The following is a 15,843-nucleotide window of genomic DNA, read 5'->3' on the forward strand; positions in this document are numbered from 1 at the left end:
AAAATTATTACAATTCTCACGGTCTCATTTGACTCTGTGAAGATGCTCAGCAATGACGTCTTGGATTATTATGTTTATCTTAAGCCTGGTTGATTTGAAACAGGAATCCTACAGTTTTGCGCTCCATGAAAAATCAACCCAGATAGCTACTATGTTGCCTTGTCAAGAATTGCAATCCAAAGAGGTCCTCGTGCGCTCCGAGACCACTATCATCAACCCTCCAACTCATTTTTAATTGCAATACTCGTCTGCAGGTACAGTACATAGCATATGCCAGTGCAAGAAAACCAGTTACATGTTCAAATCCCACCCAGATAAAAAGTCTGTCCTCCGAGGACGAAAGGTTCGTTATATCTTGTTATATTTCAATGCGGTTCTCTGCGTTCGGGGGCGGACCTTGGACTCCGGATGAGGCATAATCATCTAACTTCTCATTAAGGCAAAAAATTGCAGGTGAGTGTATTTTTAACTTTGTGGTTAAGGTATGGGCAAAAACAATTTTTTTTCTCTTTTGAAAATCAGAATCAGGACTAATACTTGACCGGTATATTCATGTTTTTACATGATTAATTCATAAAATGTAGATAAATTGATTTGGGTGGGGTTTAGTTTTTTTCAGTAATAGGTTTAAATAATTTATGAGGTACAGACAAATTGGTTTGTACGGGGTTTAGTGTCCTTCACGTAATAGGTTTGAAATGTGATGGGAAGGGTTAAAGATAAGGCTGATTTTTTAGAATTAAACTATTCGAAGGAACGTTGAAGCTTTAAATATTATAAAGAGGCTTTAAATCTTATAGAGAGGTTGAGGTTAAGAGTCATTTTGTAAAATTAAACTATCCAAAAAAACCTCTAAACTTGACTAGCTTCCCACACTCTCAGTGATAACATCCCTCTTAAGCAAATCATTTTTCCATTCAACCGTAGGATTGGCCCGGCTAGTTTCACCCTAATTTGAAAAAAAATAAAAATAAATGCTTTCACCTGATTAGCTGAGGACTCTGCATTTTTGTCTGTAATATGATTTATTCGATAGATGTTTGTGGGTTAGCTGCTGAACGCTGCCTTGAAATTTGTCGTCTTGACAAGTCACATGCATCTCAAATTCTATAGTGCTCAAACCCATTTAATACTCCCCTACCCTAAAGTGCTCTGGCTGTTCAGCCCAATTGTGTTAGAAGCTAATGCAATAAGCTTGCAAAGTGGGAGTGTATAGAAGAATCCACCCAAGGGTATAGGAGATATTTCAATTGAGAGCCCTGTAGGGGAAAACCTTTTTTATCATCATATTGGTTTTCTGTGTTATCCAACAGTTTTATTTTGCCTGAAATATGTTTTGCAGAAACCATGGGATATATGCTAGCGGCAATCGTTTTAAAGGCAATAGGACTCATGAATGCTTTTCGTAAATATCAAAATTTTAAGAGGCGCAAACAACATCAAAAATTGATACCATACATAGAGTTGACAGAAGGTAGTTATGTCAAGAAATTTGAGCGGTTTGGTGAATATGCAGGTAAGCTCAGTAACCTTTAAATTTTATACTATGTTTGAAGTCTCTGGGGTTTATTTTTGTCAATCAGGTTTTACTTCGTCTTTTACAGTTTGTCTTGTTAAAATCTATCCTAAAATATTTGAGTTCAGTATTTTAAATTTTTGCACAGTTCTTAAGTTTAACTTAAGACGACATTGGTTTAACTTTTAAGATTTCTTTCAGTGCTCTGTTTTTTATATGGCTTACTGCTTGAGAAGTTTATAAGTTGCACTACATAGGGAAATGGGTATGAGTTTCCGAAATGGAAACTTAATTTCTCTGAATTTGGAAACAGGAAACATGACGTGAGTCACTTTTCCTATTCCCAATTTTATAAAGAGCACATTATATTGGAACTTTGAAAGAAAGCAGTATGAATAAACCAACAAAAACATTTGAATGATAAACATAAATGATAAGCAATGTTCTACTATCACTTATATTGGGATCCTCATTATTAGTATCACTTTTCGCCTTTTGTCTTGTAGAAATTCCTTGTAGATTCACACTGCTAATTGTAATTTATTAAAATAATAGGCTTGAATCTACTCTACTCATCAGTGGAAACAATTGAATGATCGCGAAATCATGAAGCATACAAGAGCAAAAATTCAATCAACACATTACACAATGATTTCCTGGGGAAAGCCACAGCTAAAAACCCTTTGCTATCTATATATTGCATTAGTCAAAAAATATGAGAAGATTACAATGCTTTGCTCAAGCCCGAGCAACCTTTGCACTATCTCTATTTGTCTCACAGCTTCCTAGACAAGCCTAGGCCAATAGTTAACCAATTTTTAACATTTTTGCTTGCCCAAGTCCCTATTTCCTTGCGCTGTTTCCTTGTGAATTAGCCTCTATTAATTAGGGAAATTCCTCAAATGGAATTGCGCAATCCTCATAAGCCTTCCTTTAACTGCATGCACCACTTGTACAATTTAGATAATCATACAACTGATAGTACACTGTCCCTGAACTCCAATCTCAACTGGCTAACTCTGAGATTTGACATGCATGAGTTATTTATGAGTGAATCATCAATTAACTGGTTGAACACATGAAGCAACACCCCACTCTCTGACCTCCTACTAGTTCCTCCATCAGTTGGAACTAGTTTAACTGACTTTAACTCAGTTAAACTGAATTAATTATTTACAACTCAAAATAAACTCAACCAAGGCTCCTATAATGTAGGAGACACTTTACATGACTCTAGTTAGACTCTCAACACCACTGTTGATAATATCGGCGATATTCGGAAATATCGCGATATTTTCGGCAAAACGATATATCGCCGAGAAAATATCGCGATATTTTGAAAATATCGGCAAAATATCGGCTATATTTAAAAATTTGAAAAAATTATTTTTTATGCTTGCCGATATTTGCCGATATTTTGCCGATATTTTTGCCGATATTGCCGATAAGATATTTTCTGGACCCTCGCCGATATTTTGCCGATACCGATATTTTCAACACTGCTCAACACAAATTAACTGAGCCAACTAAGTCAATTTAACTTAATTAACTCGTACAAGTTGTCTTGTGATGTAGAATTACAATTTTATTCCTAATTTAATTCAAGGACAAAATTAAATTAGGATTTTCTTGTTGCATTTTCAACACTCCCTCTCAACAAGGAAGGGATAATTAGATACCCCAATCTTGCCTCTATGGAATTCGAATTTGCTTCTTGACAGTGCCTTAGTTAAGATGTCAACACCCTGTTCTTATGTAGGAATGTACTCCAGCAACATGATTCTCCTTTGCACACAATCTCGTAGATGGTGATATCGGATGTCGATATGCTTGGACCGATCATGAAAAACTGGATTCTCAGAGAGTTTGATACAACTCTGATTGTCACAGTAAATCATTGTAGGATCCATCTGCTGACCAAATAACCCAACAAGGATCTTCCTCATCCAGATAACCTCACAAGTTGCTTGAATAGCAACCATGTACTCTACTTCTGCTGAATTGAGTGCAACTGATCTCTGCTTCTTGCTGTACCAAGAAACTGCTGCTGACCCAATACTGAAGATTCCCCCTGATGTGCTCTTCTTGTCAGATGGACTCCCTGCCCAATCTGCATCTGTGAAGCCTTGAAACTTCACTCCCTCTGTCTGTCTGTACCAAAGACCAAATTGAGTGGTGCCTCTGAGGTATCTCAACACATGTTTAGCTGCCTTCCAATAAAGTTTGGTTGGCTTAACCATTGCTTGACTAAGCTGGTTAACTGCAAAACATATGTTTGGTTGTGTGTTCACCAAATACATTAGTGAAACCACAAGTTGCCTGTGAATAGTAGCCTCCACTACTTCACCTGAAGTAGCATCTTCCTTCTTCTAATTTCCTGCTAGAGGAGTCTCCATGGGTTTGCTGCTCTCCATGTGAAACTTCTTCAGTATCTTGTTGGCATACTTGCACTGAGAGACAAATAGTTCCTCATCTCCTTGCCATACTTCCGTACCAAGTAAATAATGCATAAGCCCTAGGTCCTTCATCTCAAATTCTCTTGCATGGTTTTACCAGCTTCTTATCACCTATTAGAATTAAATCATCGACATATAATACTATAATTAACAATTTACCTTCAACCACAATATGGTAAAGGTTTACATCCGCTTCACTTTTGGTGAAGCCCAACTCGGTGTACCAAGCACGGGGTGTTTGTTTCAATCCATACAATGCTCGCTTGAGTTTGCACACATGCGACTCTCTGTTGAAGGTCTCAAATCCTTCTGGCTGCTCAATGTACACCTCTTCCTTAATCACTCCATTGAGGAATGCTGTCTTCACATCCATCTAATGTATCTTCCATCCCATCTGCGCTGAAAGTGCTAGAATAGATCTGATTGAAGAGTACCTTGCTACTGGAGCAAAGGTCTCCTCGTAATCAATTCCCTCCACCTGAGAGAACCCTCTGGCCACAAATCTGGCCTTGTGTTTCTCCACACTCCCATTTGCTGCTTGCTTTACCTTGTAAAGCCATCTGGAACTCACCACTGACTTGTCTACTGGTCTTGGGACCACTTCCCAAACACTGTTTTTGATAATGGAGTCATACTCCTCTACCATGGCATCAACCCATATTGGTTGCTGCACTGCTTCCTCGAATGAGGATGGCTCAATCTCTACACTCTCGCTCATCAGAGCCATGTAGCTAGTGTACCGATCTGGCGGGTGCTCCCACATTCTCTCTAGCATCATGCATCAATCTGTCAGCCTCTCTGGTGCGCTTCCTTCCATCTCTGGAAGTCTCTGCATGAGTGGGTGCTTCCACTCTTTGCTCCTCTGCATGTGGCTACTCCACATCATCCTGAGGTTCTTCCTTTGGAGCTAAAAGCTCCTCATCTCCATGCAACTGAAGCTCCCTCTCAAGGGAACATCTCATGGCCTTCTCTTCATCGAACTTCACATCTCTATGAACCACTGTCATCTTGTGAGATGGCAGGTACACCCGATAGTTGTGAGGTGTATCAGTGTACCCCACAAATATTCCCAACTCAGCTATTGGCTCTAGCTTTTTCTTTGCATCCTTGGTAACATGACAGTAAACTGATGAACCAAAGATCCTGAAGTGTGCCACATCTGGTTTCTTACCTGAAAAAGCTTCTTCTGGTGTACTCATCCCGAGAATCCGATGAGGATTCCTGTTCTGCACATATAAAACTGTGTTGCATGCTTCAACCCACAAGTGCAATGGTAGGCCCTAATCATGTAACATCGCCCGTGCAACTCCCACAATACTTATGTTCTTCCTTTTAGCCACCTCATTCTGTTGTGGGTTATGGGGTGCTATTAACTCTTGTCGAATGCCTTCTGATGCACAAAAGTTCTTGAATTCATTCGACACATATTCTCCACCGTTATCGCTCTTAAGAGCCTTCACTTTCCTGCCAGTGTCTTTCTCAACAAGTGCTTTAAATTCACAAAATTTAGAGAACGTCTGATCTTTCTTCTGCATGAAGAAAATCTAGCACTTACGTGAGAAATCATCTACAAATATTACATAATACCTGTGCTTGGTCGTGGAGGTTGTCGAGAACGGTCCACACACATTTGAGTGAACTCTTTCAAGGATCGCTTGCACTTGACTGCCCTTATCATGAAAGGTGGCTTTGGTGTACTTCCCCAATGTACACCCTTTGCATGTATCTCTCTGCTCTAGTGTACCCTTGGGAAGTCCTGTAGAAATCTGTTGCATGATCTTCAAAGCTCCGTGGTGTAAGTGACCCAATCTTCTATGCCACAATTCACCGATGTCTCGGCTCTGCACCTTCTCTGCTTTTGTGCTCAAGGCAGCACAATCTTCTACATCCAATTTGTAGAGGTTCTTCACTTGAACCCCGATCCGCTTCACTTGTCCTGAGGCTATGTGACGAAGGAAAGCCTTTCCTTTGCTAAATATCACATCGTAGCCACGGTCCTCCAACATAGCAACTGAAACCAAATTCTTCTTCAGACCTGGAACATACATGACATCTTTTAATGTGAGAGGAGAACCAAACTCCCTCTGAAAAGTAATAGTACCGATGTCGGTTGCGCTATACCTTCCATCATCTCCCATTTCGATGTGCATCTGGAGGTCCTTCTCCTCCAAGTCACTGAAGAATTCTTTGTTGCCAGTCATATGGAATGAGGCTCCACTATCCATATACCACACACTACCCATCACCGATGTCACCATGCAAGAAATGAGGGTGAAATCCAACTCGAATTGTGAAGCAAGAGCTTCACCTGCCGCTCCTCCTGAGGGCTTCTTGCCGACCTTCTTGTGCAAACACTTCGTGGCATAGTGTCCTAGCTCATGATAGTGAAAACATTTAATCTTCAACAAGTCCTTCTTCTTGCCGCCCTGACTGGAATCTGATTTGGAATGGGATGACTTCCCTTTCCCTTTTTTCGCCTTTCCAGCTAAGGCACAATTCTCCTCATCATCATGCTTGGATGAGGATCCATCTTTGGTGTTCCACTGAATCTCTTCTTGCACCAAGTTGGACCACAAACGCTCCCACTTTGGTAGCTTCTCCCTCCCATTTACCGAATCCTGGTAGCTGTTCCAGCTCTTGGGAAGGCCTAGAAGTGCTAGGCTGACCATATCATCTTCAACAACTGTAACACCAACACTTCCAAGCTCATCCCGACATTGGGTGAACTTGGTCAAGTACTTTGGTATTGTGTCGCCCTTCTCCATCTTGATTTTCTTGAGCTTTTCCTTCAGTACCAGCTTCTTGTGGTCACTGCTTTCTTGAAACAGGTCTGTCAAGGCTTTCCATATTGCATATGGAGTCTCCTTATCGTGGAGGTTGAAGACAATATGATCTCGAACTCCTTTTAGGATAATCCTTCTCGCCTTTGCAACACATTTTCTCCACTTTGCTAGATCTTGAGCATCAGTTGCTGGAGGCTTAGGAATATCTTTGTCTATGAATTCCTTAAGCTCGTTGTCTTCCAACACTGCCTCCATCCTGTCCTTCCAAGCAATATAGTTCTAACTACCCTCAAGGGCATATTCGAGTCTCAATCTGTAGAACGACATCCTGCTGACTCCGAAGAATGTTACTGCAAATTCGATTTCACCTGCAAAAGACAAACTCGTATTTTCCTCTTCTAAAGTGATTTCTGCTTCGATACCATGTAGAAATTTCTTGTAGATTCAAACTGCTAATTGTAATTTACTAACACAATAGACATGAATCTACTCTACTCATCAGCGAAAACAATTAAACGATCGCGAAATCACGAAGCATACAAGAGAAAGAGTTCAATCAACACATTACACAATGATTTCCTGGGGAAAGCCACAGCTAAAAACCCCTGCTATCTGTATATTGTATTAATCAGAACATATGAGAAGATTACAATGCTTTGCTCAAGCCCGAGCAACCTTTGCATTATCTCTATCTGTCTCACAGCGTCTTAGACAAGTCTAGGCCAATACTTAACCAATTTTCTGCTTGCCCAAGTCCCTATTTCCTTGCGCTGTTTCCTTGGGAATTAACCCCTATTAATTAGGGAAATTCCTCAATTGGAATCGTGCAATCCTCATAGGCCTTTCTCTGACTACATGCACCACTTGTACAATTCGGATGACTATACAATTGATAGTACACTGTCCCTGAACTCCAATCTCAACTGGGTAACTCTTAGATCTGACATGCATGAGTTATTTATGAGTGAATCATTAGTTAACTGGTTGAAGTTTGAACACATGAAGCAACACCCCACTGTCTGACGTCCCACTAGTTCCTCCATCAATTGGAACTAGTTTAACTGACTTTAACTCAGGTAAATTGAATTAATTAATTACAACTCAAAATATATTCAACCGGGGCTCCTATAATGTAAGAGACACTCTACATGACTCTAGTTAGACCCTCAACTCAAATTAACTGAGCCAACTAAGTCAATTTAACATAGTTAACTCGTACAAGTTGTCTTGTGATGTGGAATTACAATTCTATTCCTAATTTAATTCAATGACAAAATTAAATTAGGATTTTCTTGTTGCATTTTCAACATGTCTAGCCTTTGCTTTTGCCTCAATCCTCCAGGGACATTAGTCAATGCAATCCAGTTTTGATGAAATTGTCCAGTCCGGGGTTTAAAATATGGTAGAAAAGACTTAACACGGCTAATTAATTATTTTTGCCTTAGTGAAGGATACTTTTTTTCAAGGTCATGATGAAGGAGTTTAACATTCCACACCACCAACATTGGGGTACATAAGGAGTTTGGTGCTCTCGATTAAATGGCAATCCCATATCCTCATACATGATAAAATCCATTGGAAATGCTACAACTATGCCTGTCGTGAAATCTTGAAAATTGCTAAGTCTTCTGATTTGAATGGGATATGAAATTAAAAACTACTTTTTCCATATGAAGTCCGATGAGGTTGGAACCACTCAAACAACCTGAAACAATTCATGGTAATGTTAAAAATTTAAGTAAAAGTTGACATTTCCTTTATCTTTCATTTTTAACCTTTTGGCAAGCATTTTTAGTCAAACCTAGTAAAAAATTGAGTCAAACCAAGTCAAAATAGATAGATATAGTGTTGGAAATAGGTTGTACAAATGTTGGTATAGCTCAAAAACACATTTCTGTCTACACTAAATGCATTTCCCCATAACTGGGGCATGCTTGTATGGCCATAAATGTCTTTCAAGGTCGTACCACACATGTTTCCATGCTTCCATAGAGAAACAAGCCTGGTGCAACCCTGTACTAGATGTTTCTTACAACACAGAGAACTTTAGAACACGTATTTGTAAACTTAGTCTAATCCATGATCTTCCCATGGAATGAATTACTTGAAGTGACTGTAAAACAATCCCCTCAATGGACGTATTGTTATGCAAATTTTCTCAAAGTTTCACTAATAATGGTTATTGGACGTTTTTGATATTCTATCTTGCAACACATTTATCTTTTAGATTTCACATAGATCTGGTCTTTAGCTCTTTTTGGTCTATATTATATGACAACGTGGCAATGATTGTTTCAATAGGGAACCTATATCTTTGAGTAAGTATTCTTGCTTGAAACAATGTTTCTCTTTGCTGTGTTAGATTCAAATATTTTTTCTCTACAATGTGAAAAGTTCAAGCCTTAGGTGGCTAATGCCCTTATGATTTCAACCAAATAAGTAGATTGTTGAATTTAATTAATGCTGAAATAAAATTTCAGATCATAGCATTAATCACACAATATCTAGAAGTTATATAGTGGAAGCATACAAATTAATTCACATACACGCACATGTAATTCTTCCTTGAATTCAAATTTTCATTACTTCAAAAAAACTTACAAGAAAACCTCCACATGTTGCCCACAAAAACATGTAAGCAAGACACCATGCCTTATGACACTTGTCCTTGGTACACCTTTCTAACATGGCACACTCCCTTTTGAGGCTAACACTGTTCCCTAGGGTTACCACGTCACCCATGTATGCCCTAGATAGATGGCGCAAGCCTTCTTGATGATGACGTCTTGGTTGAGGAGGTGTTACTTAGAGATGCACCCATTCATTTTGATGATGTCCCTTGGCGTGAGGAGCACTCTTCGACCCACTTTGCCACTTTCTTGATGGAGATGCATGTTACCCACCAAAAGTGGGTGACCCCATAGGAGAATTGTTCTCCTAGACATCTCTTCAACCAACATCTAGCAACCCCTGACAGCCACTAGTGTCGCTGATTCATTGTGCCATTTGATCTCTGCTCCCTACATCAATCATATGTTCCCTCGCCCATTTGTTGAGAGCATATGTTTGAAGGCAGACAATCCAATCCTAAAGGTATGTTTTTCATTGTGCAATCATGTGCTTATGCTTGTTTTTTCTTGGGCATCTTGGGCATGGATTATTGGGTGACTTGGAAGAAGGAAGGGTTTTGGCCGTAGTTTTGTTCCTTCACCTTAAATGGGGGGTTAGTCCTCAATCCTAGTCTCGTGGGATATCCCCTATTGGCATATGGCTTTAGTAAGGGCACTACTTGGGAAATCCTGATTTTGGTAGTGTGGTCCAGTTTTCTCGTTCCATACTTTTCACTTCCCTCTGCACATTACAAGCCCTATTTCATCATTTTCCTTCTCTGGGTCCACAAGGCACTGGCACACCCCCTCCCCTTGTTCACATGTCTGAGTCGGGCCTAGAAATGTTGCCTCAGAGGTTGATGCAGCTAAAAGAAAGTTAAATGCATATCACGACCACAAGCAGGAAACAAAAGAAAAGATTATTATAAAATGCAAAAGATGGTCGGGACATTAAAAATAACACGTGGAAAAAACCAAAGATGAGCTCTACCCCTTATCATTATGGCCATCACCTTAGTTCCTAGGGCCTGTGAGTGCCCCCACATCATTAAGGAACCCATGCATATCCCAACCCCTGGTGGGCGATGAATTGCTCCACCTTAAGGGGGTAATAATTACTTACATCCTATGTCACATGGTTCGGGTTCGAATTCGAGTTCGACAACGATTAAGTTCGATTCGAATTCAAATTTTCCGATCAGGTTCGTATGAGGTTTGACATTAGGTTCGACTATACATATTTTTCAATATATATATATATATATATATATATATATATATATATGAGACAAAATAATAAAAAATTCAAAATCGGTCCATAAACACATGAATACAAATTCTTATTAGTAAACATACATGAATAATGTAATCATTCTAACATCTAGTTAAATGTAAACATACACAATAGTAGTTTGCAAATGCAAAAAGAAATGACATAATTTTCAATCTTCAAAATTTAAATGAATGTCTATAATGTCAAATACTAGTAATCTTTTAAAAAATCACATAATTAAAACATAATCAAAATTTAAACATACACATTACAATACAACTATATTAAGAACTCATTGTAGAACATCTTCAATTTCCAAATTTAAAAAAGGAAGTCATAATGTACTCATTTTGTTATAATCCATAAAATTGTTCTAGGAAACTCAAAAACATAGATAATCTATGATTATGGCCTACTTGTAAGTTGTAACATCAAAAAGCTCTAATTCATCATGAGCAAATGGCCTAGTAAAGCCACTAGACTGGTGATCATGATAATGTCATCAAAGTCATCATAGTATCATCAAACTCATCAATACATGAAATTCCATCATTTGGCTCATCTAGTGAGTCACCATCAATGTTAATATAATAAGGAAGTCATAATGCCAAGTAGTTATAATCCATAAAATTGTTCTAGGAAATTCAAAAACATAGATAATCTATACTTATGGCCTACTTGTATCATCAAAATCAATGTTGTTAAAAGCGCGAGCGGGATTAAATCGGCGCCGGGAATAAAGCGGAAAAAGCGGAAAAAAGCGGGAAAAAAGCGTTTGGTACAAAAATATTCATTTTTTTTCAATTTTTTTAATATCTAAACCATCTACAACATAAAATAAATACATTGACACATAAATATGATAAAAAAACTAATATATAAGATGTTTAATATCATTTCTAGCGCTAAAATCACACATAACATTGAATCATGTCCTGAATAGTAAGTCCTGACTCCTGAGTCCCAACTCAGCCTCAAAATATCAACAAAAAATATGATAATGTATCTCATCATGTCATAATGTCATATACAATAAAATGAGGTTTAATCCTATTGATTTCCTCTGCCCCTCTTGCGAGAAAATGCCACAGCTTTCCCTTTCCCTCTAGATATAGATGCTGGTGCCTGTGCTGGTGGAGATGGCAGTGGAGTCTGATGTGCTCTAGAAGCTGAAGAACTAGAAGTAGGAGCTATAGGAGGTAGACCACGTCCTCTACTGGTGGCAGGGGTAGCCCGAGCAGGTGGTGTCACCTGGAAACATTACAATCTCCCAATCCTGAAATCCTGAAAAACTGATAAGTCTGCTGGATTTTAAATGAAATCTAAAATTCTACTTTCTCCATATGAAATCCAATGAGGTTGGAACCACTCTCAAACATCCTGAGTCATTTCATGGTAATGTTAAAAATTTAAGTAAAAGGATGAAAATGAAGATTAAGGAGAATGTCACTTTTACTTTAAGAATTTAACATTACCATGAATAGCATATCCATACTAGGGCCTAGAATTGATCATTAAGCTGCCCCACTCAAAAATTATTTGTTTCTTTCCAAAAAAATTGCATGAAAAAACCCAAATGACCAAATGAAAAACCAAATTTTTTTTTATAAAATCGTGCTGTCCTGGCAACCCAGCGCTTTTTTCGAAAAAATCGGCAAAAAATTTTTTAGCCGCTTTTTTCCCATAAAACGCGCGATTAAATTGGCTTAGGGAAAAAAGCGCGATTTAATCGCGCTTTTAACAACACTGATCAAAATGCTCTAAATCATCATGTGCAGATGGCACAATAAAGGCACTAGAATGGTGATCTTCAAAGTCATCAATAGATGGAATTCAAACATTTGGCTCATCTAGTGAGTCACCATCAGTGCTAATATCATCTTCTTCTGGCACTGAATCATCATCAAACCATGGTTGAGAGGAACTAGATGCATCTTTGGCCACACTACTCAAGGCCAACTTCAAATTACTGCGAACATAAACAAGGTCTTCCAACCTTGTAGACAATAATGTGTTTCTTTTCTTTGACTGGATATGGTTAAAGCTACTCCAGTTCCTTTCACAAGCAGAGGCACTTGATCCCTGGCTCAAAATACGAATTGCAAAATTTTGCAATTCAGGAGTCTCTGATCCATAAAACTGCCACCATCTCCCTGGAGGAATATTGGGCCTATCTTGTACTGCACTAGACCTTGCAAATATTCCCTCTTCCAACCTGTATGCTCGGAGTTGCTCTCTAATTCTCCTGCATTCTTTTAGATTAGGAACCAACCGTTCAACTGCATCATAAAGGCCATTCATGACTTCTGCATCATTTGTTCTTTCTATCCCAAAGAGTCTAGGATCCAAATAACAAGTTGCTGCATGTAAATGACTATGCAACATCTTCCATCTTTCATCAATCACCTCCCATATTGCAATGTACTCATTTTCCTCATTATTAAAAGATTTTGCAATGGCTTCTTTAGCACGATCCATTCCCTCATAAACAAAACCCATGGAAGGGGTATCACTATCAACCATGTGAAGCATATCAACAATTGGTTCATATACTTTTAAGACCTTCTGAGCATTGTCCCAAAAAGCATTCCCTAAAATCACCTATTCCAACTCCTTTCCTTTAGCTTCTTTTGAAAGATGAGACTTTTCCCACTCATTGTTGCAAAAAACACCTCTTATACTCCCTTTTTCTTCAACTAGCCTTTTGAGAGTAATGTAATATGTGGCAAACCTGGTGTCACAAGGCCTGAGCAACTCTCTAGATGCTTTACTCCTATACAAGCTCAATGTGAGTTGATGGTTAAATATGAAGTGAGAAATTTGTTTCCCCTTCTGAACTGTCTCGTTAATCCATGGAAACTTTGCCAAGTCATGTGGCAATAAGTCAAGACAATGAGCAGCACAAGGTGTCCAATATATTTTTTTGTATTTATCCATGATTATTTTTCTTGCTCCTACACAATTTGAAGCACTATCAGTTATAAGTTATAACCTGCACCACATTTTCTTTTCCAACCTCAAGAATAGCTTCCTCTAAAATCTTGAAAATAAATTCAGAGGTCTTCTAATTCCCTGATGCATCAACTACTTTAAAAAAAAGTACCCCTTTAGGGCAATGAACCAACACATTAATTAGAGGTCTATGATTCATATATGACCAACCATTTGATAAAAGTGTGCACCCTGTTTCCTTCCAAGAGTCTTTGATCTTTTGCAATTTGTTTGTAACTCTTTCTTTTGACCTCTTCAAAAGAGTGGTCCTTATAGTCTCAGAACTAGGAGAGACACATCGTTTACCAAAATCTGCCATCATATTACACGCATTGATGAAGTAAGGGCTTCTTGCCACATTAAATGGAATTGCAGATTCAAAGAACATATCAACTACAGCATCATCAACTTCTTGTTTCTGCATGGGCTTCTAAAGAGAATTTAATGTAGCTGTTCCACTTGATTTACCGATCTTTGGCTGAGATGAACTCCCAACACCAACCATGCTTGAAGAAAGTGCAGAAAATGAGTTGTAATTCATTGTAATTTCTGTTTGAACACGTTGTCTTTTGTTTTCCTTCACTTGTTTGGCCTTTTTTATATTTTCATAATCTTTCTGAAGTGTCTCCTTCAGCTCTGCAGGCACATTCTTGCAACCATCGACACCACCTCCTTTGCCATTAGTGATAGAAAGTAAGTGGTCCATCACTCTAGTTAAAGATCCAACAAACTCATCATTACATAGCTTGCATTTCAAACGCCTCCCATGAGGCCCATCCAATTTCTCCACATATTTCCATCCTTCTGCTATTGACTTTGGAGGTGCCATGACAAATATATCTGCATTTTTGTTGGCATATTAGGATTAAAATTTAGATAAATGATAAAATAGTGAAATTCAAATACAAATAAAACATAATATATTGATTAAACCATCCCTATGCATACGTATGAGACCTCATTGTACCAAAGTGATTCCATAAATAACTGAAGTCTGAAACTAAGATGATAAATGATGACCTGTAGGCTATCATATAGTCCTAAATTCTAATGGTGTTCAAAAATTTGGATTGGTACTAGACTACTATTGATGACTGTTATAAAAAATGGTTTTATAAACAAGAATTAAAAGAGGTTGGAACACATCTGCCTGAGACAGATGTTTGAGAGAACAACCAGAATGGGGGGTGGCCACGTCCAAGTATTATCTGTCTCCTCTATAAGGCTGCTAAGGAAAACATATCACATTTTCTAATTCACTGTTTTTATGCTCAACAACTATAGGAGGTTGAGTCACTACTATTGATAAATGTTATAAAAAATGGTTTGATAAACAAATGGTGCTTTAGTTTCAACTTTCAAGCTATAACTCTGTAGTATACTACTAAGTCTTAAACCAGCAAGGTGGATAGGAAGATCGCAGATTGACAGAGTCTTTTCCATGAAGCTTCTTTAATGGAGCTTGGAAAAGTAATTCTAATTTCTAACTTAGTAATGCAGGAGATTGTTGTACTCAGACAATTAGAAATTTAGAAGTAGGAAGAAGAATACCACCAACAGCTGGTCAATTGGAAGAATACCATTGGTAGGAATTATACCAATGGGGAAATGAAGAGAAAAATATCATGGACCCTATTGTGTGACGTGTCCATGCAGCATCTAGAGGAAATAGTGCTTGGTATGTTAGTGTCCCAAGAAGCACACATTACAGTTTCAAACTTATTAGCCTACGACATGTCAAATAATGGGACTTGAGCCTCCATGGGGAGGATCACAAGAATTCTGCCCAACCACCCAAGCTAAACTCAATTGACAGTTGGTATTCCCATTTTACTATATATAACTCACACCTCTAGATGGATTGTTAAGGATCTAATGGCAATCCACCCGTCAGGATGGATTGGGGAGGTTGATTGGTTGTGACGAAGAAACCCTAGCCAAAGTGTCATTGAAAGGGTGATGTTGGAAATTGCAATCAACACCTTGCTATCGAATATTTAGGACCTAAATTGACAACAATCGATATACATTGTCTGCCTTCCCTTGAGCAATAGGGCACTAAACTCCTTTTACTCATCTGACTTTATTCTGTAATCCCAAGACGAGCTTTCCACAGCTCACCATAGATTCTTATTGCAACATGTAGGAGTTTTAAATGCCCGAGCAGAGATCTTATGCTACAGAATTTGAATAGTAATGGGATGTCTATGCATAA

At 38.3% G+C, this 15,843-nt stretch overlaps 1 protein-coding gene across 5 annotated transcripts in view; it reads left to right on the forward strand.

Annotated features, from left to right (window-relative positions):
* LOC149229915 (calmodulin calcium-dependent NAD kinase-like) overlaps positions 1 to 15,843 on the forward strand; it is a 123,892-nt gene that overhangs the window by 372 nt on the left and 107,677 nt on the right. For 2 of the 5 annotated variants that reach the window (XM_089378788.1, XM_089378784.1), the window contains exon 1: positions 1,331 to 1,516. In XM_089378788.1, coding sequence (XP_089234914.1) covers positions 1,348 to 1,516 — 169 coding nt within the window. In that variant the 5' untranslated portion in view covers positions 1,331 to 1,347. Of the gene's footprint in view, positions 1 to 103; positions 454 to 1,329; positions 1,517 to 15,843 lie in introns of those variants that run through there. The other 3 variants (XM_089378787.1, XM_089378786.1, XM_089378785.1) reach the window with 3 other exon arrangements.

Source organism: Pinus tabuliformis, chromosome J (assembly GCF_031772625.1).
Source record: "Pinus tabuliformis cultivar Carrire ecotype Pingquan chromosome J, CPIR1, whole genome shotgun sequence".
Lineage (NCBI taxonomy): Eukaryota > Viridiplantae > Streptophyta > Pinopsida > Pinales > Pinaceae > Pinus > Pinus tabuliformis.